The following is a 27495-nucleotide window of genomic DNA, read 5'->3' on the forward strand; positions in this document are numbered from 1 at the left end:
TTATGCAAATTTTAATATTTAGAAGGATATCAGTGGCCTGCTACGGGGTTATCTTGACGCTTGGGTCATATGTGTTCTGGAAAGTGAATAGGACGGCCGATTGGGTGGCATCCTTTGTTGCCGAGCATTCTAGTAGTCTATTGTGGGATGGTCTGGAGTCTTCTCCCCTTCTCCTTTACCCTCTTTTCTTTTCTGATTTTGTTGGTTGTACTCATACTACAATGGTATGATATTATCCATGTTATCAAAAAATATATACTTATTTAGAAGGATATTTATGCAAAAAACCAAAAAATTTTGTTTACCTGTATACCCTCTTTAATATATGAAATTGCATGGATATTCTCCAAAATTACTATTTACATGTATATCCACGTTTCTTTTTACATGCTTACCCGTTAAGAGCATTTTTGTCAATTCAATTTTAAACCGCTAACTTCTTAACGGCGTTAGATGGCATGAGTACACATATAAAAAAAAAACATACAAAATAAATATTATATATATATATATATATATATATATATATATATATATATATATATATATATATATATATATATATGCAAATATGAAGGTATTCATGTGAATTCAAATATTTAGAAAGATATGTACGCAAAAAACCTCTTTTTTTCTTTTACAAGGCTAGATGTTGTCTTCTGATTTAATGAACCAAACTAAGGAAGCCACAAGCCTTCTAGCTTAAATTCCAAAAAATTATGGCCTGACAAAATACAGCAACACATTTCTTGCCATGTAATGCTTTACCGAGTCCGGATTTGCATTTGTATACCAAGCACATCTTTGTACATCCTACCTCTTTACCCACCTCCCATAGTTTACTTCACCTTTGATGAATACTTCTTTATCAGCTCAGTTCTTATTCTGAAAGAGGAAACAAAGTCTAGCTCCCAAAGTTGGATTCTATTTATCAAGAAATATAGGCAACATTTAAATAAAAAAAAAAATCCATTGATGCAAGGTTCTACTTCCCATACTTCTTCTGACACATATTGCATATGTGAGGTTGCAGTTTCCCACAGATTACCATGAGGCGTGCAGAGTGGTCGTTCCCATAAGCCATAACACTGGGTCCGTTGGCCGGAAATGGAGTCAGGTTGGTTGGATTACCGAAATACAATTCAGCTACAGATCGCACAGAATACTGCAGCTGACTGCTTTGCTCTTCTTTCAATTAAGAGAGTCTCCACAGGCAACACTCCCACTGCGGATGCTCTCGCAGTTTTTAGAATCTGGACAGTAAAAGGATAAAGTATTTTCCACCAGATATTATATCTATCGATATGACAACTCATCTATAAGCTATAAAGAAAAAAAATTTCAACACAGAAATCCTCTGGGGCTGGAGTTTCTCTCTCTCCCTCTACCCACAAATGTTACAGTATATTATGATGTATTAATATAATATACAAATTACATTTTCAAGAACAGATAAGATAAATATACAGTAGTTGATTCCTATACAAATAGTCGTACTTTCCTAATCTTTGCCCCTATAACCTTCAGGATGGGTGCTGCTGAATTCCATACTCGAAGGTGGCAAACATCCTGAATCTAAGAACGGCAAACAATGGTTCAACTGGTTGGACATGCTTGCTGTTGTCCAAATTCAAACTACTGTGCTGCAGAATCACCAGATAATCTCTCATACAATCGATAGATTAGAGTTGATTTTGACATCTGAGGCTCCCTCTCAAGGGCTGCGATCACATCCTTGACAGAAATGTTGTGTGCCATTCTTGGAAGGGGCACCGCCGCTGTGCTTCTCCCAAATTTCCTTATGCCGCCTAGGACATTAAAATAGAGATGTTTAGTATTCATCGGTGGTTCTTCAAAGTTCAATCTTTTCTCCAGGATAGGGACATGCACCCAACCCAAGTTGAACTGCATGCTTTGTAATTTATAACTATTCTTTAAGACAGTAAAGGAAAAAGAGTGCATCACTCTTACCAGATACAGCAGCAGCAGATGAACCTTTCTTTTCAGCTTCTTTCTGTTCTCTTGAAATTCTTCCAAAGCTTGATAAAGGCTTGCCAGTGGTAGTTTTACCGGACTGTGAACCAGAGGCTCCATCCAGTCCTTCACGTTTCTGCCGAGCCTGCTCAGCCATGAGTTGCCACTTTGAAAGCATATCATCTCCCCCAACAGCAACTCGGGCAGCGACATTTGCAGCTGTTGTTCTCATCTTATCATCCTCTTCCTTGTTGGCCTGCATGCAGTGGAGAAATTCTTCAGTGGAAAAAGGACATGGACAACTCTCCTAATAAAGAACAAGAGTTTCAAAGAATGATACCTTAAGGGTCTTTGAACGCCCTTCATCCTTATCCTTGTCAGCATCAGCCCCTGCATTCCCCTCCACCTGTGATTCCAGATGAGGAAAATAATAGCTAATATAGATTTTGTTCATTTACAATTCTCTTCACGGACATGCTTGAATTTATAAATAACATAAACAAAATTGAAGGAACACAGCACACAGAAAAGTCTGAGGCGATATTTTGACTCCTAAAAACTGCTTAGTTTCATTCATAATCAAAACTAGTGGCTAGATTTATAAATAGAAGTGCAGGGATGCCTGGCTCAGAGATGTTAATCTCATTTTGTGTGGACCGGGAAAACTTCCACAGACCAATGCTTCAAGTTTTCTTCCAAGATTTGATGGTCATTTTCACTGAAAATGCTATGGTGAATGAGGATATAGAATCACATTTATCGGCTACATGGTGGACTGCCTATCTCTTATATCGTACTAGGTTAATAAATATATTAATCCACACCCAGTTCCAGATTCTCTGGACCTTCCTTTGTACATGGGCTATCTCTTTGATTTTAAACAATTCAATTTTCATATCCATTCACACTCTGTTCTCCCTTCTTGGCCTTTGTGAAAGCTAACTGCTAGACCTCAAACATTGCGGAGTTTTAATTGAAGACTTCCTTGGTACTCACATTTTTTCCACTATAAAATCATAAGAAGTTAATGGAAGATTAATGAACTGGCTTACAATCATAATTTCTTAAAATTAAGCACATCTTATCCTATGAACACTAGATCAAAAAAAAGAAAAAGCTAGAAGGAAAAAACATCCAGAACTTTGAAAGTTGAACAAAGATTTACTAAAGACAGCTAGAAATAGAGAAGCAAGCATCAAAATAAAAATAAGACAAACTTAAGGGAATATTTTGCTGAAGAAGTAAATGATGCCAATAGTGTGACAGAACAAAGTTCAGTAAGAAATAATAAGACACCCAACTACTTACTTCATTTAGTTTACGGAGCTTTTCAGCTTCTTCAGCCTGCTTTTTGTCCCACTCCTCCTTAGCTTTCTTGTTCATTAACAAAATCTGGCGTCGAACGTCTGAAGTAATGACAAGTCGATGTCTTGTCTTCTCAATATCAACCCTCTATTGACAAATACAACATAGTTAGAAGATGGAAGATAACAAGAGGCTAAGATTAAGGGGTAAAGAATATTTACCTGTTTCGACAGTCTTATTAGATAACTTATCAAACCCTGCAAACGCTCTTCCACACACTGCAAAATAAAACCAAATGAAATTAGGACATCAATTCAACCTTAAGAAAGGAAATTAATAGGTAATATTTCACCATTGACAAGCAACGCTCCACATCACTGCTTATGCCCTTTAAACCACATCCGGACACTGCCACAAACACAATTAATCATTTGCTTCATGTTCTACAACTTCCATAACATCTTAAATGTAATTAGAAAAGGAATTGTATCTGGTTCAGGTGCAAAAGTTGGTAACTGATATTTGCTAGCTTTTTCTGAAGGGGACCATTCTGCAGAATCAACCGTTCTTCTTCCTCTTGTACAACTCTTCTAGTTGCTTCTGAAGCTCGGTTCTCCTCCTTGGGGGCAGTTAATAGTTGTTCTTCCTCTTCCTAAAAGAATCAGTGGGAAGTTAAGTTTCTAACAGTAAATTATTTAATAATGAACTAATCAAATAACTAAAAGCACAAATTCTCTGTAAAGAAATGCGAGAGATAAAGTTCATACCCTCAGGTTAACTCCACTAACAGCTGTAACATCATTTAGTTGTTCAATGCTTTGATCAAGAAAGGCCCCAGATGTCTTTTGCTTTTTGCTAATGGTATAATTTAAAAGATTTGTGGAAGTAAATAACAGAACTAAAAAAGATTGAAGTACGAATAAGATCAAATGAACTATGAATGAAAACTGCACACTAAAGGCATGAGGCTAACCTGGACGTGGGTGGGGTAGTGCCTAGTGCTTCATGCGGCTTCTTCTGTCCAGCAGACGGTTTCTTTTGGGGAGTTTTCGTACCAGATAAAATCTGAGATTGCATCCGATTCTAAGTTGTGGCCAAAAGAGTTTACAAGTGCTAAGATATTTATGTTACATTACATGGAAATGCTGTTTTACAAGGGTGAAAAAAAAAAACAAGAAAATTTTTCTAGTAATATAAAAGCAAGTAGTTCAGTAATTTAGAACAATATTCTACAATATTCCACAGATATACCTATAAAGAATGAGCAATTTAGCATACCACATATCCTGCCCTCTCACGTGTTTTCTTAAGGCGTGTAAGCAGGTCAAGATATTAGAATGCTAAGTAATGAATCTAATGATATAATGATACTAAAGGCCATGCAGCTGGCAGTTTTGCATGGAGATGGAAAATAGAGTTAGATAACAACATAACTGACCATTTACTTTGGGCAAGAGGGAAAAAATTGATAGGGTCATAGATAGGCAAAAAATGCTGATTAAGTATTTTCAGTACTACATAATTGAATAACATTAAATAGGTAATTTTGTTACAGTGTTTTAGCTTCTATACAATTAACAGAGTGCTCCTCTATTGATAAAGCCCAATCAAGTATTGTATCACATTGACTTCAAATATTCTAAATTCTAATTATTATGACTTCTTTTATGTGCATGAAAAGGAGAGTAAATTAGTGGCGCTTGAATCGATTCTAGAACTTGACCTGAATTCCAGAGGTTAAAGTCCAGCAATATTTAAATTTTATTGAAATGAAATTTTTTTGTTTAGTAAGTGTCTGACATGTATGCTACTCATCAATACATGCTGAATGGATTCTTCAAGCTTGGTGGGAGATTGAAAGAGGCCAAAAGCCAAGTAAAACAGACAAGATTTATCGGAATCAACATTCCATGGAAACCCAAGTAAGCTACCTCAAGTAGGATCATTTGAGGGCTCTTGTAAGTCTGCACACACTAGCAACCCATGGAAAGTGGCTTGACAGTTTGCATGTTTGGATGCCTAAGATGTGCAGCAGGATGCCACTTCAAGTAAGCTACCTCTTGGGAGTGGATGTGTAATGTCTCCTCGGTGAAAGCATAATATAGTGCACTTTCACCACCAAAAGAGAAAAGGAAGCTAAACATAATTCTTATTAGATAGCGTAATCAACAAACTGATTTATCAAAAAGAAAGCAGCTCTAATAGATAAATCCTTCTCTTCATTAAACTGCTTAGAATTAATTATTAGCATGATTAAGATGTACAATAACTTTTAGCCTTCTGTTGAAGAAGAGAAGAGCATCTAAAATTCTGCATCTCTTCTCCTTTTAATAATAATAATAATAATACACTTGTACCCCAGTCAATGGCTTACTTGTAGCACTCAGAACCTAAAGATTTGATAATGCAACTACTAGTCCACAACATGTGCCCATCTCTTTCTAAAATTGAGAAATTATAATAGGCAAATGCCGTGAATAAATTATTCTGTGGTGAACAAGGAATGTGGAACTATCCCGAACTGCTTGGTTCAGAACGTACCGAGCCATGGAGGAGGAGAGGAAGAAGGAAGGAGAGGAAAAGAGAGAGAGCGGGGGGGAGGGGAGGGGGAGAGAGAGAAGGAAGAAAGATGGAGGCCGCCAGAGGGGGCCATCTCTCTCCCTCTCCCTCTCCTTCCCTCTCTCTCTCGCTCTCGCTTTTCCTCTCTCACGTTCTTCCTCTCTCCCACCCTCTCTATCGTTTCGGACTGCACTCCACCGGCCTTCACTGTCTCTCACCTCCCTTCTTTCCTCTCCCTCCCTCCCATGCTCCCTCTTCCCCCCTCTACTGTGTTGGTATGGGCCCAGTATAGAACGACATGGGGGCAATACCGAACTGTGCCGCCGGTTGATTGGTACGAGCCCTAATACTGGCACAACGATCCTTGGTGGTGAAACATGGACTAGCCAAAAAAGAATAAAGAAGTTAAATTTAACGGTCTTTGAAGATTATATTAGAGTGTGTTGTTCTTTGCCATCTCTACGGAGTCACAAGCATTTGACTACAGATAAGAGCAGTTCTTCATTTTGAAAAAGAGTTGAAAAAAGTTTAGGGAATTCTGTTGATTTTGTCATTTATAAGAACATAAAATCCTGCCAACTAACAAGGTAGATAGGCAAATAAATCTCCTTGACTAGGTGAGTCAAATTTCCTATAGTCACCCCTAGTTATGGTGAAAAGAAGGGAAATTTATTGTCATAGTTATAATCACAGTTGACAAAGTTTTTGCTAGTTCTAACTGATATCAAGATAGTATGTTAAGATTGAATGCTATTCCAAATTGACCTTCTTAACTTTTAAGTAATTAAAAAAAGCATTTATCTTTGGTATTAATGTTATCGTCAGAAATCATGGTAAAAATAAATCTAAAGACATACTTCAACCTTCCCAGGACATTAGCCACACTGTTCACCTTTCTTATCCAAACAAGACAATTATCTTACAAGATAACTTTAACGAATGTAGTCAATGATCTTATCTAGGATATGCAAACAGCATCATCAACACTTGTATTAATAACACTGCAACAGATATCACCAATATCCGCAATCTATCTTTTCCATTGCAACACTAGCATCGTTAGCATCATAATGCATTTAACATTGAAGTTTGAAGTAAATGGTGCAATCAACATAATATCACCATAATATTTGAAGTAACAAAAGCAACCGATTCATTAAAATCATGCTAATACATGCTCCTTATTTCTTTGATGATAAGATGGTTTGTAACGTGTTAGACCCAGAACGAACTTGATACGACACCTCGTTAGTTACAGAGTAGATTTAGTATAAATTGGTGAATGTTTTGTGATGATGTTAGGACTTAATATACTTTTTTTAATATACCATCAATTATGAGTAATTAAATAGTCACCAAGGAAGCCATGATCTTAAGGTTTTTAAATAATTATGGCACAAAGAGTTATTACCTGTTGAAAGGACATGATGTGATAGGTCACTGAAGAATCATCTTGACTAGTCAAAAAGTAAGCATTTGACGGGTCATTGAAAAGTCATCTAGGGTCATTAGCAAGTTATGGTATTCTCCTCAACTGGAAGTTGTAAAATCTAAATTATGCTCTCTTTCTTTTCTTAACTTTGTTTCTTCACCTTTCTTTCTCTACAAATATATAAACTATTTCCCCTCATACTGCACTCAACTTTTCTACAAACCTTCTCTATTACATTCTTCATATGGAAATTCAAGTCTTCCTGTTATCATCTTTACTAGGACACCCACAAATCATGGCATCTTTTGCTGAATAAATTTATCAAGAATCTTCTCCATTTTATCCACCATTTATAGCTTTTAAAATCACTTATTGACTTCTAGAATCTCAAGTCTTTGATAACTTTTCAATAGAAGCAAACTGAAACCCCCAAAAAACTTGATAGTCTATATTGGCTAAATTTTCAATCTGGGTTAACAAAACTTTCCACACTCAGATCTTGTAAAAGAAGCTTTGTGATAAAATTATAGTAGTAATTGTTACCATCTTTATCTCTCACCATTTCTTTTGATATGATCACTGAAAGAAATAAACTTTTTGGTACATGGATTGAAATTATTGAATTGTTACAAAGGTCTAGATCATTTGCCTTGTTATTTGCATGCATGAATAGGCTTGCATTGCATAATACATCAGCATGATAAGAGTTGTTCCAGATTCTGTGGTACGATAACGGAACAAAATTTATCGTTCTTTGAATAGTTGTATGCAATGTGCCGATCAAGACTAATATAATTATGAGGTAACATGGCTGGAGATACTCTCCAGCCAAGGTGGAATCTTCCCAACATGAGGAAGACTTAGTAATCCTAAGCTACTAATATTCTACCTAAATTTCCCAGATATCATAATTCATATGGAACTAATCACAATATGCAACTCATTTAAGTATAGTTTCTGCCAAATTCCATCATTTTTTATTTACCTTTTCTCTTGGCTCTCTCTTGTTTAAATCTTTGGATAACTAATAACTCTCAACTTATAAAAGAAATCATCATTACCGATACAGCCTTCAACAAAAACTTGGAATGACCACCTTCAACATGAGATTGTTGGTGTAGTATCCACCTAGAGTAGGTCATGTGCGAAACATGTGCAATTTTATTTTTAATAATAAAATTTATAAAAATAAATAAAAAATAAATTCTAGAGCAAGGATTTAAACTATGGTCTGCCATATTGGTCCATACCGGCCGGTACGTACTGGTCCAGTCTGAGACCGGTACCGGATCAGCGTGGAATCCGATATCGGTAGATTATCGTTGGAGAACCGGTACGGAACCGGTCCCAGGCCGGACCAGCGTGGATCACGAAACCAGTACCGGACCGGTACAGGACAGTACAGAACCAGTATCGGGCCGCCACCGATACGCTGACCAGTACCGGTACGGCAGACCTTGATTCAAACCTTTCAACTCTTAGTTAACAACCACATGCTCTAACCAATGCAGTTGGGATGGGGAAACACAAGGATGGGAAATGGACGATCAAACATTCCTCATGCATGGTGACAGAGGAGTTGGTGTTATATGGTAGAATATATATAGGCTTGAATTCCACAAGGGACCATTTAGTGGTAATGACCCAGCATCTTAATGTATAAACAGGGCTACAAGTACAACATACTAAAGTCTTCATTATTATTTCCTTTTGCTTTACCCTTTTTCAAGAGTAATGAAAAAGCACTTTTTTTGTTTCCATCCTACAACTGTTGGAATGCTATGCAATTAAGGCTACATGAGCTTTTAAAAACCAAAAAAGTTATGATGCCTTGATTGAAGACTTCTCTTCTAGTTTCCCCCTTTTGACTTTAAATATAGTAGTATGAAACCATGATGTTGTCGAAATTCCAAATAGTGAATATATGCATAAAATGTGCGCCACTAACGGTTTGAAATATACTAGGTAGGTATTTGCAATGAGTACCACAAATAATGGAGCTCTACCAACTTCAATAACTCCAAAGTAACTGTAAGTTATTATATTATGAACCAAAATTAGCAGAACCGTCCCAAATCGGGCATACTGAAGCGAAGCAGTCAAGAATCGGACAGTTCAAGTGACCAGGATGGTTCGACCCTGCAGTCCCAAATTTCACTCATCTCTCTCCCCCTCTCTCACTCTCTCGTGATCTCTCTCTCCCACTTCCACCATGATGAGAGATCATGCACAACATGTGGCTATCTATTTCCTTTTGGGCGCAGCCTCTAGAGGGTTCTCAAAACTCTGAGAAGGGGGGGAATGGAGAAAAAGGGGAGGACAAGGTTCAATGATGGTGAGCCTCACCACAGCTGCCTTCTCTAGCAACGGCTTTGCCCAGCGAAGAAGGATGAAAGGAAAGGAAAGAAAGAAAGAGGCAAGGCGATGGCAAGCATCACTATCACACTCTCCTCCTCTGAAAAGTTTTCCATCATCCATGGCCTCCTTCACTACTAGATTCGCACTCCCTAGACCATGATCTCGGCTATCGAGCATCCCTTGAGATCTATGATGCTGGGGATGCACGGGATCTATGTGGTGCTAGCATTGGACTCATCATCACCTACGACCTCTGGATCTACCCTAAGTCACTTATTTGCCATAAAAGGAGACCGATCTAGCCCTTGCCACCATCCTTAGTCTCGCTCCCACTGTCTCCGGTGACCATTGGGGGCAAGACTGCCGCCTATCTATGGTCTTTGAGGTTGCATGTCGCAGTGTCGAAGGTCCAAAAGGTGGGGTACATAAGATCAATCTCTCTCTAGATCTCTCATGCGCGCGTGATCGATCCTCTCCCTCCCTTCCTCTTCTTCTTCCTCTCCTCCTTCTCCCTCTCTATCCTTCTCCCTCTCCCCCTTCTCTCTCTCTTTTGGTACGCTTAGGAATAGCACAGTACGGACTTGTACTGTCCCGAACCAGTTGCCGGCCAGAACGAGCCCCAATACCGGTTCGGCAAACCTTGTTATGAGCTATATAATTGAGTTATAAAAACTTCCATCACTAAATGCAAAATAGGACAACAATGCACGAAATGTCATAGAAAATAGCACACAAAGATCTAATTGACAAAAGGCAATGTCTTCCATATTGACTTTTTGATGGCTCAACAATAAATTCAGAGTTCCAGTTTTAAAAAGAATTGATTTCAAGACATACAAATGATTTCAAATGCTTAGCCTCAAAGGATGAAGAAACATAGAAATAATGGTGAATGCTAACCTGCAAGGTTTGTTCCCCATGGGTTGCCATGGGACTTGAAACCTGAGTTGTTCCCATCACACTTGCAAGTGTAGAGTATCCCATTTTAGACGACTGTTTTTCTAATATTTCCTCCTTTGATGATCCAAGATTTTGATTTCTTTGGTTAATATTCAGTGAAACAAATGAAGAGCCCTCTGAAGTTGAGAATTGAGACTTGCTAGGAGGTTCCGAAGGTTGATCAGCAACTTCTTGTTTCCCAAAAGGCATTGGCGGGAAAGCACTGTTCCGCTGCTCTTTGTTCGCTGATAATTGCCGTGCCCCTGGACTTTGCTGTGGTGTTGCATGGCTCGTCAAAGATCCACCATGTAGTCTCTTGGTTTCACTGGTAGTATTTTGTACTTCATATTTAGGCATGTTCATTACATTCATTGGCCGAGTTGACCCTGACTGCACCATAACCACTCCTTGAGGATGTGGAGCTTGCCTCATAACTGAATCTTGAGTTTGAGATTTAAGAGAAGTTGTTGCAGAACTGATAGATGGCCTAGGATATGCATGGGCATGAAAATTACTTTGAGTGCTTCCATACATCGAGAAAGACGTCTGTGGAAGTTCTGTGTGTTGCAGCTGCTTGTTAACTGCTTGTAACGAATTCATAGAAATGTCTCTTTCTGGATTTGCCGTACTCACATTACTGGGATAATTCTGGGTAACCTGCACCCCCTTCCCATCTGACTTCTTTTCAATTTCTCGAGACTTCTGACTATTGCTATCAAGTTTTGAAGTATCATTCTGCATTTGGACTGTTGAAGTAGGAACATAAGACTGGCGTGGAGGTGATCTGGTGCCTTTCTGGTTCTGAGATGAAGGCATTGAATGAAGAGGTGGAACTGATTGCGACTCAATGAACTGTTGAGCACCACCAGATGCCATTTGCTGAGAAGAAGCTTCAGTCTGTAAGGAGTATTGGTTTGGATTTGTTTGCAGATTTCGAGCTGCCTGGGCCTGGGTATGAAGCTGCCGACAGATTTTAACAAAAGAAAATTGTGAAAATAATTAAATTTATTCCAATACCAGAACAATAAGTGTGTAGCATCTAGATGGGCTGGCATGACAAACCATGTATAACGAATTATTCTAATCAAGGATCATAAGTTCCAAAATTATTAAGTAAAAATAACCAAAACTCCATCAAATGCATGATCTACTCACCTGCATTTGTACTTTGTGAGCTGCCTGCCTAAGCATCTGATCCCCAACAATATTCCTTATGACTCTTAAAAAGTCTTCTTTGCTGACTTCATTGGTCTAGGGAAAACAGCAAGTGCAATGCAAAGTCAGAGTCCAGATTTTATCCAGGAGGTGTGGGAAATGGTTCTCAGTATTACTGCAAATTTTAAGTTATTAATCAAACAATTCCTATAATTTCCTGAATTAGACAAATTCATTGAGTTCGCCTATATATCAATGACCTAATCATTTTCTCTTCTTTTTCTACTGCACCATCAGAAATAATATAGATGCAGCATTTATCCAACTCCCTGAATTTTACAGATCATATGTGATCTTGCCCAACTAGTTCTGAAGCCTGGGTTCTGATTTAAATGACCATGACTCCAGCTAAATAGCAGAGCACAAATATTAAGAATATGATTGTCAAAAGACCCACCCTTAGTTTTGAAAATATGGACATAAGCTGCATGGATCTGTCTTTGTCAAGGTGTGGGCGTAAGATTGGAATCAACATGTGGAATGGTATGCTAGAATTAACTTTCATCCTCTTCATTGCATTGTTCGCTTGGTTAGCAGCTGGTGCTTGCTGACTATTCAACTGCTGCATTGTATGCTGCTGCAGGCTCTCAGAATGCTGACCAATCTCATGTTCTGGGCCCTGAACAGTAGTTTGCTCAGACGTGTTGGCCTGCTCTTTTTCAGAAAATTGTTGGGAATTCGATTCTGACTGTCGCTGCTGATTATCAGAATGAGATTGCTCTTGTTGTAACAGCAACCTGTCATGTTCTGGTTGGCTGTTAACTTGTGGATCTGGATCTTTGGTGCCAGATTCTTGCTGTGTTGGCTCTGTTTGAGATAACTGCTGCTCTGAGGACTGCAAATGGTGTTCTTCTTCTTGTTGGATTTGCTGGCCAGGATTGTCCTCCTGCGTACAAGTTTCCCATTGTCCTCGCATTTTGTTTGATGCAGAACTGCTTACTTGGGATGATACTCCCACTGATGTCATGTAAAGGTCAAAACTTATAATAAGTTAAATCAGTAATATAAAATAAATTAAAAATAAAAGGTCGACCACAATATGAAAAAATAAAGATAAAATAAATAAACAATATCATTTTCTGCATAATTATATGAAATGAAAAAGTAGGCATAATTATCCAGTCAAGTTTAACATAACCATTTTGCCAATTGACGGGTACTGACTGATGATAATAAAAGCCTACCATGCTAAAAGCATAGTGGGAATTTTTTGCTAACCACTATACAGGCCTCAATATGAAAGCCAGATCTGGCAAGGCCATTGTTAATTGTCTATTAGATATCCCTTTCCACAGAATTCAGTAGAGATTGAGCTATTTGCATCTTGTAAAGTGTCGTATGATCATATGGAAAAATAAAGAGCATGCATGAACCAAATAAAAGGATACAGCTGCATGGAACTCATCCTAGTGATAGATTTGGCACATTTTGTCATGAAAAGCAATCAAAATTGTCTTCTTTATTGTGACCAATGATCCACAACATGTGTAATGCTTACCCAGAAACTTCCATTTTATTGAATTTCCAAGTGCCAGCACATTTTGGATGATTCTATACATTTCTATTTTACATATTGTATCAGATAAAGGTGTCCCATGCCAGGATCTTCTTGAGGTAAGTGTTGGATGCTAGGAGACTTGGATTAGAGAGATAGAAAAGGGGCCTGGGTTGGATTGGAGAAACAAATATGAGGTTTTGTGTGGCGAGAATGTTAGCTGGTAGCTAAGGAGAGGAGTGAGATCCACTTATTGACAAAAATATAGAATGGGGCTAGGCCTGTTGATTAAGGAAAAGATAGAAGAGGCAGGGGACATGGGCATTTATTGAGGCAGGTATCCTACCCTTCCCAAACAGCACTAAAAGTTACATAGCTATGCTTCTTATGATTTTTCATAATTTTTTTGAAAGACATCCCTTTTAGAATTTCAGATTTGTCTCTTTCTTTCTTTTCCTTTTGGATGCAAAAACTTTGTTACTTTTATTGAATGATAAGATATTCACCTATATTTAACTCTAAATTGTGAAATTTTCTTATCATACATATATTGGTGGGGCACTATAGAAAACCTTGTAGACATATCTGATCATCTATGTTATTTTAATATCAAGTACTATTAAATGTTTATATTCCTGCACCTTTTATATATGCTTCTCTATAGTAACTATGTTCAAGCATTAAACTCATTTTTTTTGTAAAAAAATAAAACAGGGGAACAAGCAATTGTTCAGTCATCTCAATCTGCTGTCTCTTGAAGTTCATTTTGTTATCTTTTTTAATTTTTTTCTCTTATTAGGATAAATAAAACATGCTGAAATCTCTCACAAGCTCCGAAAAGATAGCAATTAACATGAAAACTATTTAGTGATATTAACTTAAATTGTTTTATGTTATAACCAAGGTTCGTCGTCTCGGTACTGGACCCCATACCGGTGCCACACTAGTACAGTGTGGGTACGGTACACTAGCACATCTTCGTAGAAGATTTTCATTCTTATCAATCTAAGTTCCACAACAGGAAGATCCTAGGGGCTCGTTTGGTTCGCAGGAAAAGGAGGGGGGAAAGTATGGTCAACGGGAAAGTAATGAAATGCCTCTTGTTTGGTTGGAGTTTTCAAAGGAGAGAGATGGGAAAGTTGTATTCCCATGGGAATATGATTCCCACATTTCATGGGAAAGTCTTTCCCATGAGAAACATGGGAAAGTTACTTTCCCATGTGGTGGGAATCACTCCTTTTTTATTTTTTCCCAAAAAGACCCTTCAGCATTAAAGAAGCATTAAAGAGACATTAAAGACCTAATTTTTATTAAGGGCATAATAGGAATTATACTTAACTTTCCTAGGAAAGTGGATGGTCAACCAAACATAAGCACTTTGGAAATTTGTTACTTTCCCATGGTTAACCAAACATGCCAAAAGTACTTTCCTAGGTATCCTCTTCCTAGGAATCTGATTCCCAGGAATCATATTCCCTTGGAGGAAAATACTTCCCGCGAACCAAACAAGCCCTAGAAGACAAAGTCTCGATAACTTTGAAAAATCTGTCAAGAATACAAGTAACTCAATTAATAAATCTTGAAGAGGAAGGGGTGGTGCAAATCCTTAAATCCTCACCATGGTTATTGTAGGGAAGAACCCTTAGATGCCAAGGCAGGAGGTGCTGGCAACCAAATTGATAAATCAATTGCTTGCCCAAGATCTTTGCAAAATGTTCACCAATGGGAGGTTGCTCAAAAGCATATAAAAGAATTGGTTGCACACCCTATGGTTGCAGATTGATATTAGAAATTCTGTTCCTATGATCACCTTTTTAGCCACTGCCCTCTGAATCCTTCCCTCAATGAATTCACTATATCTTCAATAAGTTCAATTTGTTAAGTCCATAATTCCATTACGACAGCTAACCTTCTATGTCTCATCAACCAACTCCATTCTGCCTCTGATTCCTTGTGCCATTTCAGAACATTTGTCATCAAATAAAATGCAATATCTTCTTGTAAAAATACAGGCTTGTTCACAGAAAGGAAAATAGAGCAGAGATAACCACTCCTTCCACCCTATATGATGTTTACTGCCTTCTCATTAAACCTTTGCACACACATCAAAATTCACATTTTCCTCCTGCTAACTGGGATTTAAGAAAAAGTTTTAATTTTTTCCTTTTTCTTTTTAAGGAGACACCTTCATAATGATCTGTGTGGCATTCCAGTCTTCATACAATACTAGCGGCCATAAAAAAAAAAAATTCAAACGAGGAAAATTGAACCAAGAAAAATTCATGAAAGAACGAAAGAGTAAATGGATTTTACCAGCATCGGGCTGGGAGATGGCGGCAGCGTCGCCTCCGATATCTCGATTCAGCGCAGCCGTGAATGCCTCCACATCCGCACCAGAATGCATGCTCTCATCCTGCTCACGAGCATCAAACAATCTTAGGTCAAAACACTCGGAAAAACAATTAGGGCACAATGTTCCGATATGCTAGCATCGAGTGAGGCTTTAGCATAAGAAAACCAAGAGATGGAAGAGAGGAGGAGGAGGAGGACAACCTCGTCGTCTTCGAGGAGCTTCATGATGGATGGATCCATGGCGGTGAGCTGTGGATTTTGGGAGCGGAGCGTTACGGCGAGGCTCGAAGCCCCGGAGCTCGGTAGGGGGCAAAGGTGGCTGGGGTTTTATAGGCGCCTAGGGTCGGAAGCTGGTCACCGCTTCAAGTCGTGACGGCTCGCGGAGGGTGGGAGGCCGACAGGGTTTTGCGATGAAGCAGCGAGGCTTTGGGCTTCGATCCTTACGGAGTTACGGACGCCGCTGGTCACAACCGGTGCGCATACCAGGTGCACGGTCGATATATATATATAGAGAGAGAAAGGGAAGAATATAAGATGGATGGCTAAGATTTTATCAATAAATGATATATTTTACAATAAAAACTGATTATGCTTTAACATCATCAGCTAAAAATACAAATTTTTTTTTTTTGGTGCACACTAAAAATACAATTGGAGAGGCAATGTTGTATAAACAAATATCATTTGATAGATATATGTCTAAATAGTAATTTTTAAACAATAAATATGTAATAAATCATATTTATCTGCAAAAGGAACCATATTTCTTGAGTTTATAGTTTATGGATTATCTTCCTTCTCTAATTCTTGACTATCTTTCAATAATACAAAAAATGTATTGGAGAATATATGCTAATGTAAAAGCAAAAAAAAAAAAGATCAACCCATCTAGATCTATTCATTAAATGGATTAGATTCAAGTTTAAATTTTTGATTCGTTTAAGCCATTTTGACTCGTTTAATAATTGGATCGGCTCACAACCCGACCCATTTAACCCATTTAAGATATATTTAACCTATTTCTGTCATGTTTAACCTAATATGTTTAACTTGTTTAATATATATAAATCTATTTAAACTATTAAAAATCTATTTAACCGTTTAACTTAACTTGATTTATTTAATAAATGGGTTATGTGGATTGGGTTGTGTTACGGGGGAACTTAGCCACCATGCCCTACGTGACCGGCACGCGCGCCCAGGAAGACTACGGCTGCCCCTTGATCCAGCAATCCGACCTCGGGTCGGATATCTTCGGCTCCGCAGCCCGACCCCGAGTCGGCTGCCCCTTGGTCCAGCAATCCGACCCCGGGTCGGATATCTTCGGCTCCGCAGCCCGACCCCGAGTCGGCTGCCCCTTGGTCCAGCAATCCGACCCCGGGTCGGATATCTTCGGCTCCGCAGCCCGACCCCGGGTCGGCTGCCCCTTGATCCAGCAATCCGACCCCAAGTCGGCAATCTCTTGACAACAACAGACTGTTCCCCTGAGGCACGCCGCGGCCCCCTGCTCCACTACTCACTGCAACGGCCGTATCCGGCGCTGCCCCACGATCCCCTGTAACAGCCGTACAAAGCGGAGCTCCACTACGCCCTGCCATGGCCGTACCCGGCGCTGCCCCACGACGTCCTGTAACGACCATGTCAGTGGCAACCCCATCGTGCCACACGATGACCAATCCCCAAAAAAAACCCCCCAGCCTGATATAAATGCGGCTGGGGGGGAAGGGGAGGGTAAGCAAGATTTTCCAGAGTATTATCTTACCTGCTACCTCTTCTTCTCCTTCGATCTCCCCTAACTTGATCGTCGGAGGGCCCCCACTACCCCGGTGGTGGTGCGAGGCTTGCTTGCAGGTCTCCCGACGGAAGGCGGAGTGCGATCGAAGTAATTCCAAGGGAACCCCATTCACACCGCTGTGCCAATCGTTCTCGGTTTGGACTCCCAGCAACAGTTGGCGCTAGAAGGAGGGGCCCGGATCTCAGAGCGATCGTAATGGCACGGCGAGGTGGTCGTGGAGCTTCCAATGCTCCCGGTCGCGGGGCCTCTCGCGCCTCTGGTCGGGAGGCCGCTGCATCTCCAACACACTCTCAGCAACACTCCACCGCCCCACCGCCCATTCAGACGGTCGAAGCCGCCCAGTTCGACCAGCTAACCCAGCAGGTTCGCACCCTCGCGGAGGCGGTGCAGAATCTGCAGGGTGCGATGTCCCGGGCGCCGCAGCGGGCTCAGGAGCCGCCGCTGCCTGAGCGTTCGCCTGTCCTCCTCAACCCGCGCTCCTTCCTCTCCCATGGGGAGGAGCGCCGGCGCGAGGAGGATTCTCGAGCACGCTCCATTCTGCCGGGACCTTCCCACCGGAGCTGCGCGGGGTACGAGAGGCGGGCCCGGGCGCGTTCCCAGACCCCCCAGTCCTCGAGGAACTCGCGCTCCAGTCGGTCCCCCTCTCGCCGCTCCTTGTCTCCCACCCACCGGTCGCACTCCCTGGACCGGCGGGTGGACGATCTCCACCGACAACTCCAGGTCCTGAAGGGCCATTCCAAAGATCCCTTCGCCGACTTAGAGATCTCCTCCCAGCCGGTGCTTGCCTCGAGGATCCTGCGGACCCCGAATCCGCCGGGGTTCAAAATGCCGGCGATCGAGCCCTATGACGGGGCGGCGGACCCGCGGGATCACGTCGAGAGTTTCAGGACCCTTATGCTCCTCCACGGAGCATCAGATCCCCTTCTCTGCAAGGCTTTCCCGGCAACCCTCCGTGGCCCGGCGAGGGCGTGGTTCGCCGGGCTGGAGGCTGACTCAATCCGGTCCTTCGACCAGTTCACCCGCCTCTTCATCACTCATTTCGCCGTCAGTAGCCGGCGGCGACTGGTCTCCGACTCCCTCTTTGATGTCCGGCAAAACGAGGGAGAAAGCCTGCGGGATTATCTTACCCGCTTCAACAGGGCTACGCTGGAGGTCCGGAACCTGAGTCAGGAGGTAGCTCTTTCAGCCCTGAAGCGTGGCTTCCGGAAGGGCAGACTCACCTTCTCCCTGGACAAACGCCTGCCGCGGAGCTTCCCAGAGCTGTTGTCCCGGGCGAACCAGTATGCGGACGCCGAGGAGGCGGCCGCCCACCGGAGCAAAGAGGCCGTCGAAATCCCTCCAAAGCTTGGGAAGAAAAGGCGGAAAGAGGCACGCCAGAGGAGGAGCCCGACGCCCCAGCGTCGGCGCAGAAGCCCGTCGTCGGCGAAGAACCACGGCGCCCCACGCCCTCGTTCTCCGCCCCGACGTTTCAACCGGTACACCCCTCTCCTGACTCCCCGGGCCCAGATCCTTATGGAGATCAAGGGGCGGGAGGACCTCCCGGCCTCGAGACAGATGCGGAGGATACCTGGGAAGAGGCCCTCCCGGGCGTACTGTGAGTACCACCGAGACCACGGCCACGACACAGAGGACTGCTTCCAGCTTCGGGACGAGATCGAGGCTCTCATCCGTCGGGGGCATCTCGGTCGATATGTGAGCGACCGACGTCCCCCCGCAGACCCGCGTCCGGCCGACCCGGCTCCTCCGGAGCCTCGGGAGCAGAATCGACCCGTTGCGGGGGTGATCCACACTATCACTGGGGGCTGCCCCCGGCCCGTGAGGAACGCAGGGGGCTCGACGGAGGCATTAGGGGCGGCCGTCGCAAAGAGGCAGAGGGTCGGCAATGTAATCACCTTTTGTGATGAGGATGTAAAGGGGGTTCAGACCCCCCACGATGACGCCATGGTGATCTCCCTCACTATGGCAAACTATGATGTAAGGCGTGTTCTTGTGGATAGTGGAAGCTCAGCTGATATCTTGTTTTACGAGGCCTTCCAAAAGATGGGCTGGTCCAGACAATTGTTGCACAAAATATCCACCCCCCTTATAGGATTCACCGGTGACGCTGTCCCGGCGGAAGGTGTTGTTGAGCTGCCTGTGACTGCGGGCGTCGCACCCGCAGAAGCCACGGTGCGACTCGGGTTCTTGGTCGTCCGTGTTCCCTCGGCCTACAACGCTATCCTCGGACGACCCGGACTGAACGCCCTTCGCGCGGTGGTCTCTACGTACCACTTGCTCATGCGGTTCCCCACGGCGGTCGGGATCGGAGAGGTCCGAGGCGACCAACCGACCGCACGGCAATGTTTCCTAGCGACCCTCAAAGGGAAGAAGCCCGCAGAAGCCCTAAGCGTCGAGTCCCTTGATGCCAGAGACGAGGTGGCCTTGCGGCAGGGGGAGCCGGCCGAGGGTGTGGTCGAAGTTCCCCTCGAGGAAGGCCGCCGGGACCGGGTGGTCCGGGTCGGCGCCAATCTCGACCCGGGAGCTCGGGCCCGGTTGGTGGAATTCCTCCGAGCCAATGCCGATGTATTTGCCTGGTCGGCGGCCGATGTACCTGGGATCGACCCGGAGGTCATTTCTCACGCCCTCAACGTCGACCCGACCCACCGGCCAGTGAAGCAGAAGAAGAGACACTGTGCCCCGGATCGGATCCGGGTGGTCGACCAGGAGGTAGACAAACTCTTGGAGGCAGGATTCATAAGGGAGGTGAGTTACCCCGAGTGGCTGGCAAATGTTGTACTTGTCCGGAAGGCGAGCGGGAAGTGGAGGATGTGCGTCGACTATACCGACTTGAACAAGGCGTGCCCTAAGGATAGCTTCCCGCTTCCGCGGATAGACCAACTGGTCGACGCGACTTCCGGATATCAGCTGCTGTCTTTCATGGACGCCTTCTCCGGTTACAACCAGATAATGATGGCCCCACAGGACGAGGAGAAAACTGCCTTTATAACGGACCGGGGGCTGTACTGCTACAAGGTAATGCCCTTCGGTCTGAAGAACGCTGGCGCCACTTACCAGCGCCTTGTCAACAAAATCTTCAAAGAGCAAATCGGCCGGAACATGGAGGTGTACGTGGACGATATGCTGGTGAAGAGCCGCCAGGCAGACCAGCACATCGTGGATCTGGAGGAGACTTTCACCACCTTGCGGAAGTTTCGCATGAAGCTGAACCCAGCGAAGTGCGCCTTTGGCGCTTCGGCCGGGAGGTTCCTCGGTTTCATTGTCAACCAGCGGGGTATCGAAGCCAACCCGGACAAAATCAAGGCTATCCAAGGTATGTCCCCTCCGACCAAAGTGAAGGAGGTTCAGGAGCTCGCTGGAAGGGTTGCCGCGCTCGGACGATTTGTGGCAAAATCGGCCGAACGCTGCCAACCATTCTTCAAGGTGTTAAAACGCCCGAAAGACTTCCTCTGGACGGCCGAATGTCAAGCAGCGTTCGACCAGCTCAAGGAATACCTGGCGTCTCCTCCCCTGCTATCCAAGCCGCAGGAAGGGAAGATGCTCTACCTCTATCTGGCGGTCTCCCCAACCGCGGTCAGTGCGGTGCTGGTTCGGGAAGAGGCAAAGCTCCAGAAGCCTGTGTACTACATCAGCCGGGTCCTACGGGACGCCGAGACGCGGTATACGAAGGCTGAAAAGATCGCCTTCGCGCTGCTGACCGCGACCAGGAGGCTCCGCCCCTATTTCCAGGCCCATTCTGTCACCCTCTTAACTGATCAACCGTTACGACAGATCCTCAGCAACCCCGAGAATGCGGGACGGCTGGTGAAGTGGGCAGTAGAACTCGGTGAGTTCGACATCCGCTACCAGCCTCGACCCGCCATCAAGGCCCAGGTGCTCGCGGACTTCCTCGCTGAGTGCACGGTGCAGGAGGCGGAACCTAGACCGCCGGAAACGCCCAGCCTCGACCTCCCGACCTGGACGCTTCACATCGATGGGTCGTCGAACCCCGAGGGTGGAGGGGCCAGGCTGGTCCTTACCAGTCCTGATGGAGTGATAGCCGAGTATGCCTTGAGGTTTGGATTTCCAGTTACCAACAACGAGGCGGAATACGAGGCCCTAGTCGCGGGACTCAAACTCACCGGGGAGCTCGGCATCCGGCGTTTGAAGGTTTTCACCGACTCCCAGCTGGTGGTCGGGCAGGTCCGTGGGGAGTTCGAGGCCCGGAGCCCGACCATGCAGAACTACGTCCGGAAGGTGCAAGCACTCATTCCCGACCTCGGCAGTGTCGACATCCAGCAGGTCCCCAGAAGCGAAAATGCCAGGGCCGACAGGTTGTCCCGCTTGGTGGGTGCAGAGGCGCACAACTTGTCGAGGGCAATCTACCTGGAGACCCTGGATGCCCCGAGCATCGGCGAGGCTGGAGCGGTGATGGCGATTGATCCGGAGCCGTCTTGGATGGACCCGCTCGTCGCCTACCTCGCCGAAGGGATCCTCTCTGAAGACGAAGATCAAGCTCGGCGACTTGTCAAGAAGTCCGCCCACTACGTACTCTATGAAGGGAGGCTGTATCGGACCTCGTTTACCGCCCCCCTCTTAAGGTGCCTCCGCCCCTCGGAGGCGGCCTACGTCCTCGGCGAAGTCCACGAGGGCGTCTGCGGATCCCACTCGGGGGCTAGGTCCTTGGCGCACAAGATCATGAGGCAAGGCTATTATTGGCCTACCTTGTTGGAGGACTCAAAGGATTATGTACGGAAATGCGACGCCTGCCAGCGCCACGCCAACGTCCAGAGAGTCCCTTCTGTCCCCTTGGCACCAATCACCGCACCCTGGCCCTTCGCACAGTGGGGAATGGATATCCTCGGACCATTCCCCGTCGCTTCAGCCCAGCAGAAATTCTTGATTGTTGCAATCGACTACTTCACCAAGTGGGTGGAGGCAGAGCCGCTGGCCACTATCACGGAGGCGCAAGTCCGGAAGTTCGTGAAGAAAAACATCATTGTCCGATTTGGGGTACCCCGGGTCCTCATCTCGGATAATGGTCGACAGTTCGACAACAAGCATTTCCGTGACTTCTGCGAGGAGTTCGGGATCGAGCATCGGTTCACATCTGTGTCGCATCCCCAAACCAACGGTGAGGCCGAGGTGACAAACCGGACAATCCTCTAAGGAATTAAGGCGTGAATCGGTCGGACGGGGCAAGCTTGGGTCGAAGAACTCGAGAACGTCCTTTGGGCGTATCGGACCACGCATCGGACCCCTACCGGAGAGACGCCTTTCAGCCTAACCTATGGCACGGAAGCGGTTGTCCCCGTGGAGCTCGGACTCCCCTCGCCCCGGGTGGCTGCGCACCGACCCGAGGCCAATTCGGAGCAACTCCGAGGGAACCTGGACCTCTTGGAAGAAGCGAGGGAAATGGCGCAGGTCCGGATGGTGATGTATCAGCGGAGGGTGGCCCGATATTATAACTCCAAGGTCCGACCAAAACTTTTCAGAATCGGAGATCTGGTGCTAAGGCGAGCCAAAGCATCTCAACCCGCGGAAGGTGGGAAGCTGGCGCCAAATTGGGAAGGCCCGTATAGGGTTCGCTGGGTAAACCGACCTGGCTCCTACCAGTTGGAGGCCCTAGATGGTCGAGAAATTCCAAGGAGCTGGAATTCCGCTAACCTGCGGGTATATTGCCAGTAGAAAGACAAAGCCAGAAAGACAGTTCAAAAAATGTATAGTCCTTTTCATCTCAATAATTCCTGGTTACAATGGCGTGTTCGTGTGATTACAAAGAATTCCCGGAGGGGAATTGGGGAGTAAAGAAAGTAAGAAAGAGGTGGGGACTCCGTGGAGCTGAAGATCCGGGATCCCGAACCCTCCATCCGAAGCAGCTGCAATCCCACCGGACGTGGGTGCTTCCCCCCGGAGGCGCCATCGACGCTTCACGCAAAAGACGAAGAGCCAGCGCGGACGAAGAAGTTCGCACTGCTTCTAGAGGAACGCCACATCCAAGGGATATTCCGGTCCTCCCCAGGAGAAGGGGAGGAAAGGAATACAAGGGAGAAGAGCGCGAGGAGGCGCGATCCCGGATGAAGCGTCTAGCGCAGAGCTCAATCGGGAGGTGGGACTGAAAAGAGGGGGGATGTGATCCCGGATGAAACGCCTAGAGCGGAGTTCCACCGGAGAGAATCTCCCTGTTGATCCCCGATGAAACGACTAGTTGGCGGAAGTTGCGAGGGGCGCGCCTCCCGTTCCTCCGGCGGGGGTTTCCCAGCCACGCGCCGGAGAGGAGGTCCACGATCCATGGCAACCTGAACAGCTCCGGCTTGGCAGGCTCCACCGCACCTGCGCTTATATTTATAGCCAAACTGTGGCCCCCTGGTCGTTCCGATGCGGGTGGCTCCAATAAATGCGGGCACATCGAATCAGGAGCCGTTCCGGCTCTCGAGGTTTATCCCCCCACGATCTCCTAAGCGTCGTTCTCCTTAATTGCATTCTTCGTGCAGGACACTCCGGGCGGCGTGTATCCCGCGGCCCACATATCTCCGCACGCGTCCAGGCCGCATCCGCCTCGAAGAACGTGCGTATCGCGGCCGCTTAACTGGCACTCCCCGCAAGCAGCAACTGGCCGGTCCGATTTCCCAGGTAACGCCTCAATTAGCATTTAATGGCCTTCTGGTGTTCCCCAGGCGACGCTTCGAGAGGAGGAGAAACACGATCGCAGCTGGCTACGGAGAAACCCCGTCGAGCGGCAAGTGATAGGGGCGCGACCAACGAGCGGAATTCTCCGAGGCTTGGCCCTCGGATGCCAGGCTAACCCGATGATCATCCCGGGAGCAGACTAGCCTGAAGCCCCGACCGGTCGCCTCGGCTTGCGCCAGCCTTGGCCGACCAACGAGCGGAATTCCCCGAGGCTTGGCCCTCGGATGCCAGGCTAACCCGATGATCATCCCGGGAGCAGACTAGCCTGAAGCCCCGACCGGTCGCCTCGGCTTGCGCCAGCCTTGGCCGACCAACGAGCGGAATTCCCCGAGGCTTGGCCCTCAGATGCCAGGCTAACCCGATGATCATCCCGGGAGCAGACTAGCCTGAAGCCCCGACCGGTCGCCTCGGCTTGCGCCAGCCTTGGCCGACCAACGAGCAGAATTCCCCGAGGCTCGGTCCTCGGATGCCAGGCTAACCCGATGACCATCCCGGGAGTAGACTAGCCTGAAGCCCCAACCGGTCGCCTCGGCTTGCGCCAGCCTTGGCCGACCAACGAGCGGAATTCCCCGAGGCTCGGCCCTCGGATGCCAGGCTAACCCGATGACCATCCCGGGAGCGGACTAGCCTGAAGCCCCGACCGGTTGCCTCGGCTTGCGCCAGCCTTGGCCGACCAACAAGCGGAATTTCCCGAGGCTCGGCCCTCGGATGCCGGGCTAACCCGATGATCATCCCGGGAGCAGACTAGCCTGAAGCCCCGACCGGTCGCCTCGGCTTGCGCCAGCCTTGGCCGACCAACGAGCGGAATTCCCCGAGGCTTGGTCCTCGGATGCCAGGCTAACCCGATGACCATCCCGGGAGCAGACTAGCTTGAAGCCCCGACCGGTCGCCTCGGCTTGCGCCAGCCTTGGCCGACCAACAAGCGGAATTCTCCGAGGCTCGGCCCTCGGATGCCGGGCTAATCCGATGATCATCCCGAGAGCAGACTAGCCTGAAGCCCCGACCGGTCGCCTCGGCTTGCGCCAGCCTTGGCCGACCAACGAGCGGAATTCCCCGAGGCTCGGCCCTCGGATGCCAGGCTAACCCGATGATCATCCCGGGAGCAGACTAGCCTGAAGCCCCGACCGGTCGCCTCGGCTTGCGCCAGCCTTGGCCGACCAACGAGCGGAATTCCCCGAGGCTCGGCCCTCGGATGCCAGGCTAACCCGATGATCATCCCGGGAGCAGACTAGCCTGAAGCCCTGACCGATCGCCTCGGCTTGCGCCAGCCTTGGCCGACCAACGAGCGGAATTCTCCGAGGCTCGGTCCTCGGATGCCAGGCTAACCCGATGATCATCCCGGGAGCAGACTAGCCTGAAGCCCCGACCGGTCGCCTCGGCTTGCGCCAGCCTTGGCCGACCAACGAGCGGAATTTCCTGAGGCCTAACCCTCGGATGCCTGGCCTAGCGCCGGAAGAATTTCCTGAGGCCTAACCCTCGGATGCCTGGCCTAGCGCCGGAAGAATTTTCTGAGGCCTAACCCTCGGATGCCCGGCCTAGCGCCGGAAGAATTTCCTGAGGCCTAACCCTCGGATGCCCGGCCTAGCGCCGGAAGAATTTCCTGAGGCCTAACCCTCGGATGCCCGGCCTAGCGCCGGAAGAATTTCCTGAGGCCTAACCCTCGGATGCCTGGCCTAGCGCCGGAAGAACTTCAAGAGTCAGGAGTCGGCGAGGCACTACCAGGAGTTAAAAAGAGGAAGGACGAAAGTGAAATGAGGAAACACTTTGTTTGCATTAACTTTCGTTGCATCAGGGTCGAGACCCATACAACGTGGCAAAACGCCAACATACAAAGAAAAGAACAAAGAAAAGTACAGAGAGTCAGCTTGGAGGAGCCCCTGGGTCGGGAACGGCGAGCGCGTTCGCGAAGGGTAGGGAGACGGTTGGAGAATCGGCAGGCAATGGCATCGGAGGGGAGTCGAGGAGGGAGACCCCACTCAGGTCAATTCCGGGGTATTTAGCGGATACCCTTGCCAGGCCTTCATCGAAGCCTAAGGCAAAGGAGTCGGACCCCGCGTCTGACATGTCACGGATGAACTCGGCGGACTGACGATAGGCCTGTACCGCCTGACGCCCGATTTCCGCGCTCTTCTCGGCCAGCGCCGCCTCCGCTCGCTCCGTAATCTGAGCTTTCGCTTCCATGACCTTCGCCACAATCCGGTCGTCCGCCTCGGAAGAGACCCTCAGCAGATCGGCCCGAGCCTCCATGTGCTTCGCCTCGGCAGCGACGCGAGCAGCCTCAGCCTCCTCCAGGCGCGAATGAAGCTCCTGGTTGCTCGCACGAGTCCCCTCAAAGGCCGACTTCAATTCGGCCAGCTTGGCTTCGAGAGATCGGGTTCGGTTGCGGGCGTTGTCGGCCGACTGCTGGGCCTTCTCCCACCTCTCCCGGAAGTCGGCAGCCTTCCGGGACTGCTTTTCGGCCCGCTCCTCCGCTTTCCTGATCTCGCTTTCGAGACCCGAGGCAACCTTGAGTTGCTCCTGAGCCTCCAACAGTTGCCTCTCGAGGGCGGCGAAGCCGAGTGCCCGCTCTTCGGCCACCTGGAGCCTCGTCTCGAGGTCCCTGGTCATCCTCCCCGCCGCAGCCCGGCCTCCCTCCTCTACAGCTTTCAATCGGCTCTCGGCCCTCGCCAGAAGCCTCGCCTGTTCCTCGTGGCTCTCCTCCAGGCGGATCATGTATTGGGCGAGCTAAGAGGTAGGAAAAATGAGAGCGTCAGACGGGGATCAATAGAGCCTATAAATGACGAGAGCGACCAAAAGAACACTCACCGACATGAGACAGACGCAGCTGGCAGCTCCAACTTCAGGGATACCCATCTGCCGGACCTGCCTACGGTCCCCCTCCAGCAGCACCGTCTCGACGAGGTTTCGGGCGCCGGCGAAAGTGAAGGCCGACCCCGACTTCGCCCCGGAGCCGGATGGTGGTTCTGCAGCCTTACCCTTACCCATCGCTTGGGGGAGAGTCATGCCGACCGTGCTCGGGGCGGGGGCCGCGCCAGAAATCGACAGGGTCCCGCTCGGCCGGGGCCTCGGCGCGCCCCTCCTTCCCGTATCATCCGAAGCCGACCGAGTCGAAGGCCGGGCTGGGGACCGACCGCGTCCGACCCGGCCTTTTCGGGCGCGCCCGGATGACACCTCTAGAAAAACGGTAGTCTCATCACCGGAGGGCTGATGCGGCGTCAACTGTCGGTCCGAGCCCGCGGCGTCCCCCTGATCGGTGGGCCCGGACCCGTCTGTCGGCGTCGGAGTCGCCTGCTGGCGGGGCTTCTTCGCCGGTGGGACCCCGCTCGGAGGAGTCCGTTTCTTTCTCCGGACCGCTTCCAGTAGGGACGCCCTACTAACAGCCATTGCCTTGTCCGACTGCATGAC

At 47.2% G+C, this 27495-nt stretch overlaps 2 protein-coding genes across 3 annotated transcripts; both read right to left on the minus strand.

Annotated features, from left to right (window-relative positions):
- Window positions 1–1339: 1339 nt before the first annotated feature.
- On the minus strand, window positions 1340–16106 carry LOC103705274 (transcription initiation factor TFIID subunit 4b-like). 2 transcript variants are annotated; one of them, XM_008788933.5, is made up of 14 exons: window positions 15831–16106; window positions 15591–15690; window positions 12180–12739; window positions 11723–11818; window positions 10529–11527; window positions 4253–4344; window positions 4047–4134; window positions 3796–3931; window positions 3632–3687; window positions 3501–3557; window positions 3283–3426; window positions 2315–2380; window positions 1972–2230; window positions 1340–1808 (listed from the first exon to the last, which is right to left on the minus strand). In XM_008788933.5, the coding sequence occupies exons 1-14, from the start codon at window positions 15867–15869 to the stop codon at window positions 1636–1638; spliced, it is 2865 nt and encodes a 954-aa protein (XP_008787155.1). In that variant the 5' UTR covers window positions 15870–16106; the 3' UTR covers window positions 1340–1635. The 2 variants fall into 2 exon arrangements, with proteins under 2 accessions (XP_008787155.1, XP_008787154.1); XM_008788932.5 differs by having other exon boundaries at window positions 4253–4362; window positions 15831–16104.
- Window positions 16107–16371: 265 nt separating this feature from the next.
- LOC148702863 (uncharacterized) lies at window positions 16372–27219 on the minus strand. Its single transcript, XM_088700814.1, has 3 exons — window positions 26896–27219; window positions 26510–26814; window positions 16372–16375 (listed from the first exon to the last, which is right to left on the minus strand). Exons 1-3 carry the CDS (start codon window positions 27091–27093, stop codon window positions 16372–16374), a joined length of 507 nt encoding a protein of 168 aa, XP_088556940.1. The 5' UTR covers window positions 27094–27219.
- Window positions 27220–27495: the final 276 nt, after the last annotated feature.

The sequence above is a fragment of the Phoenix dactylifera genome, chromosome 7 (assembly GCF_051530095.1).
Source record: "Phoenix dactylifera cultivar Ajwa chromosome 7, Ajwa_hap1_PhDact_Kaust_v1.1, whole genome shotgun sequence".
Classification (NCBI taxonomy): Eukaryota; Viridiplantae; Streptophyta; class Magnoliopsida; order Arecales; family Arecaceae; genus Phoenix; species Phoenix dactylifera.

Excerpts from the sequence above, each read along its gene's own strand:
- LOC148702863 (XM_088700814.1), bottom strand. The coding sequence starts at position 27,093 with ATGACTCTCCCCCAAGCGATGGGTAAGGGTAAGGCTGCAGAACCACCA. Across the intron at positions 26,815-26,895 it reads GCTGCGTCTGTCTCATGTCG|CTCGCCCAATACATGATCCG; the intron begins GTGAGTGTTCTT and ends CCTACCTCTTAG.
- LOC103705274 (XM_008788932.5), bottom strand. The coding sequence starts at position 15,869 with ATGGATCCATCCATCATGAAGCTCCTCGAAGACGACGAG. Across the intron at positions 4,135-4,252 it reads ACTACCCCACCCACGTCCAG|CAAAAAGCAAAAGACATCTG; the intron begins GTTAGCCTCATG and ends TTATACCATTAG. Across the intron at positions 2,381-3,282 it reads AGCTCCGTAAACTAAATGAA|GTGGAGGGGAATGCAGGGGC; the intron begins GTAAGTAGTTGG and ends CTGGAATCACAG.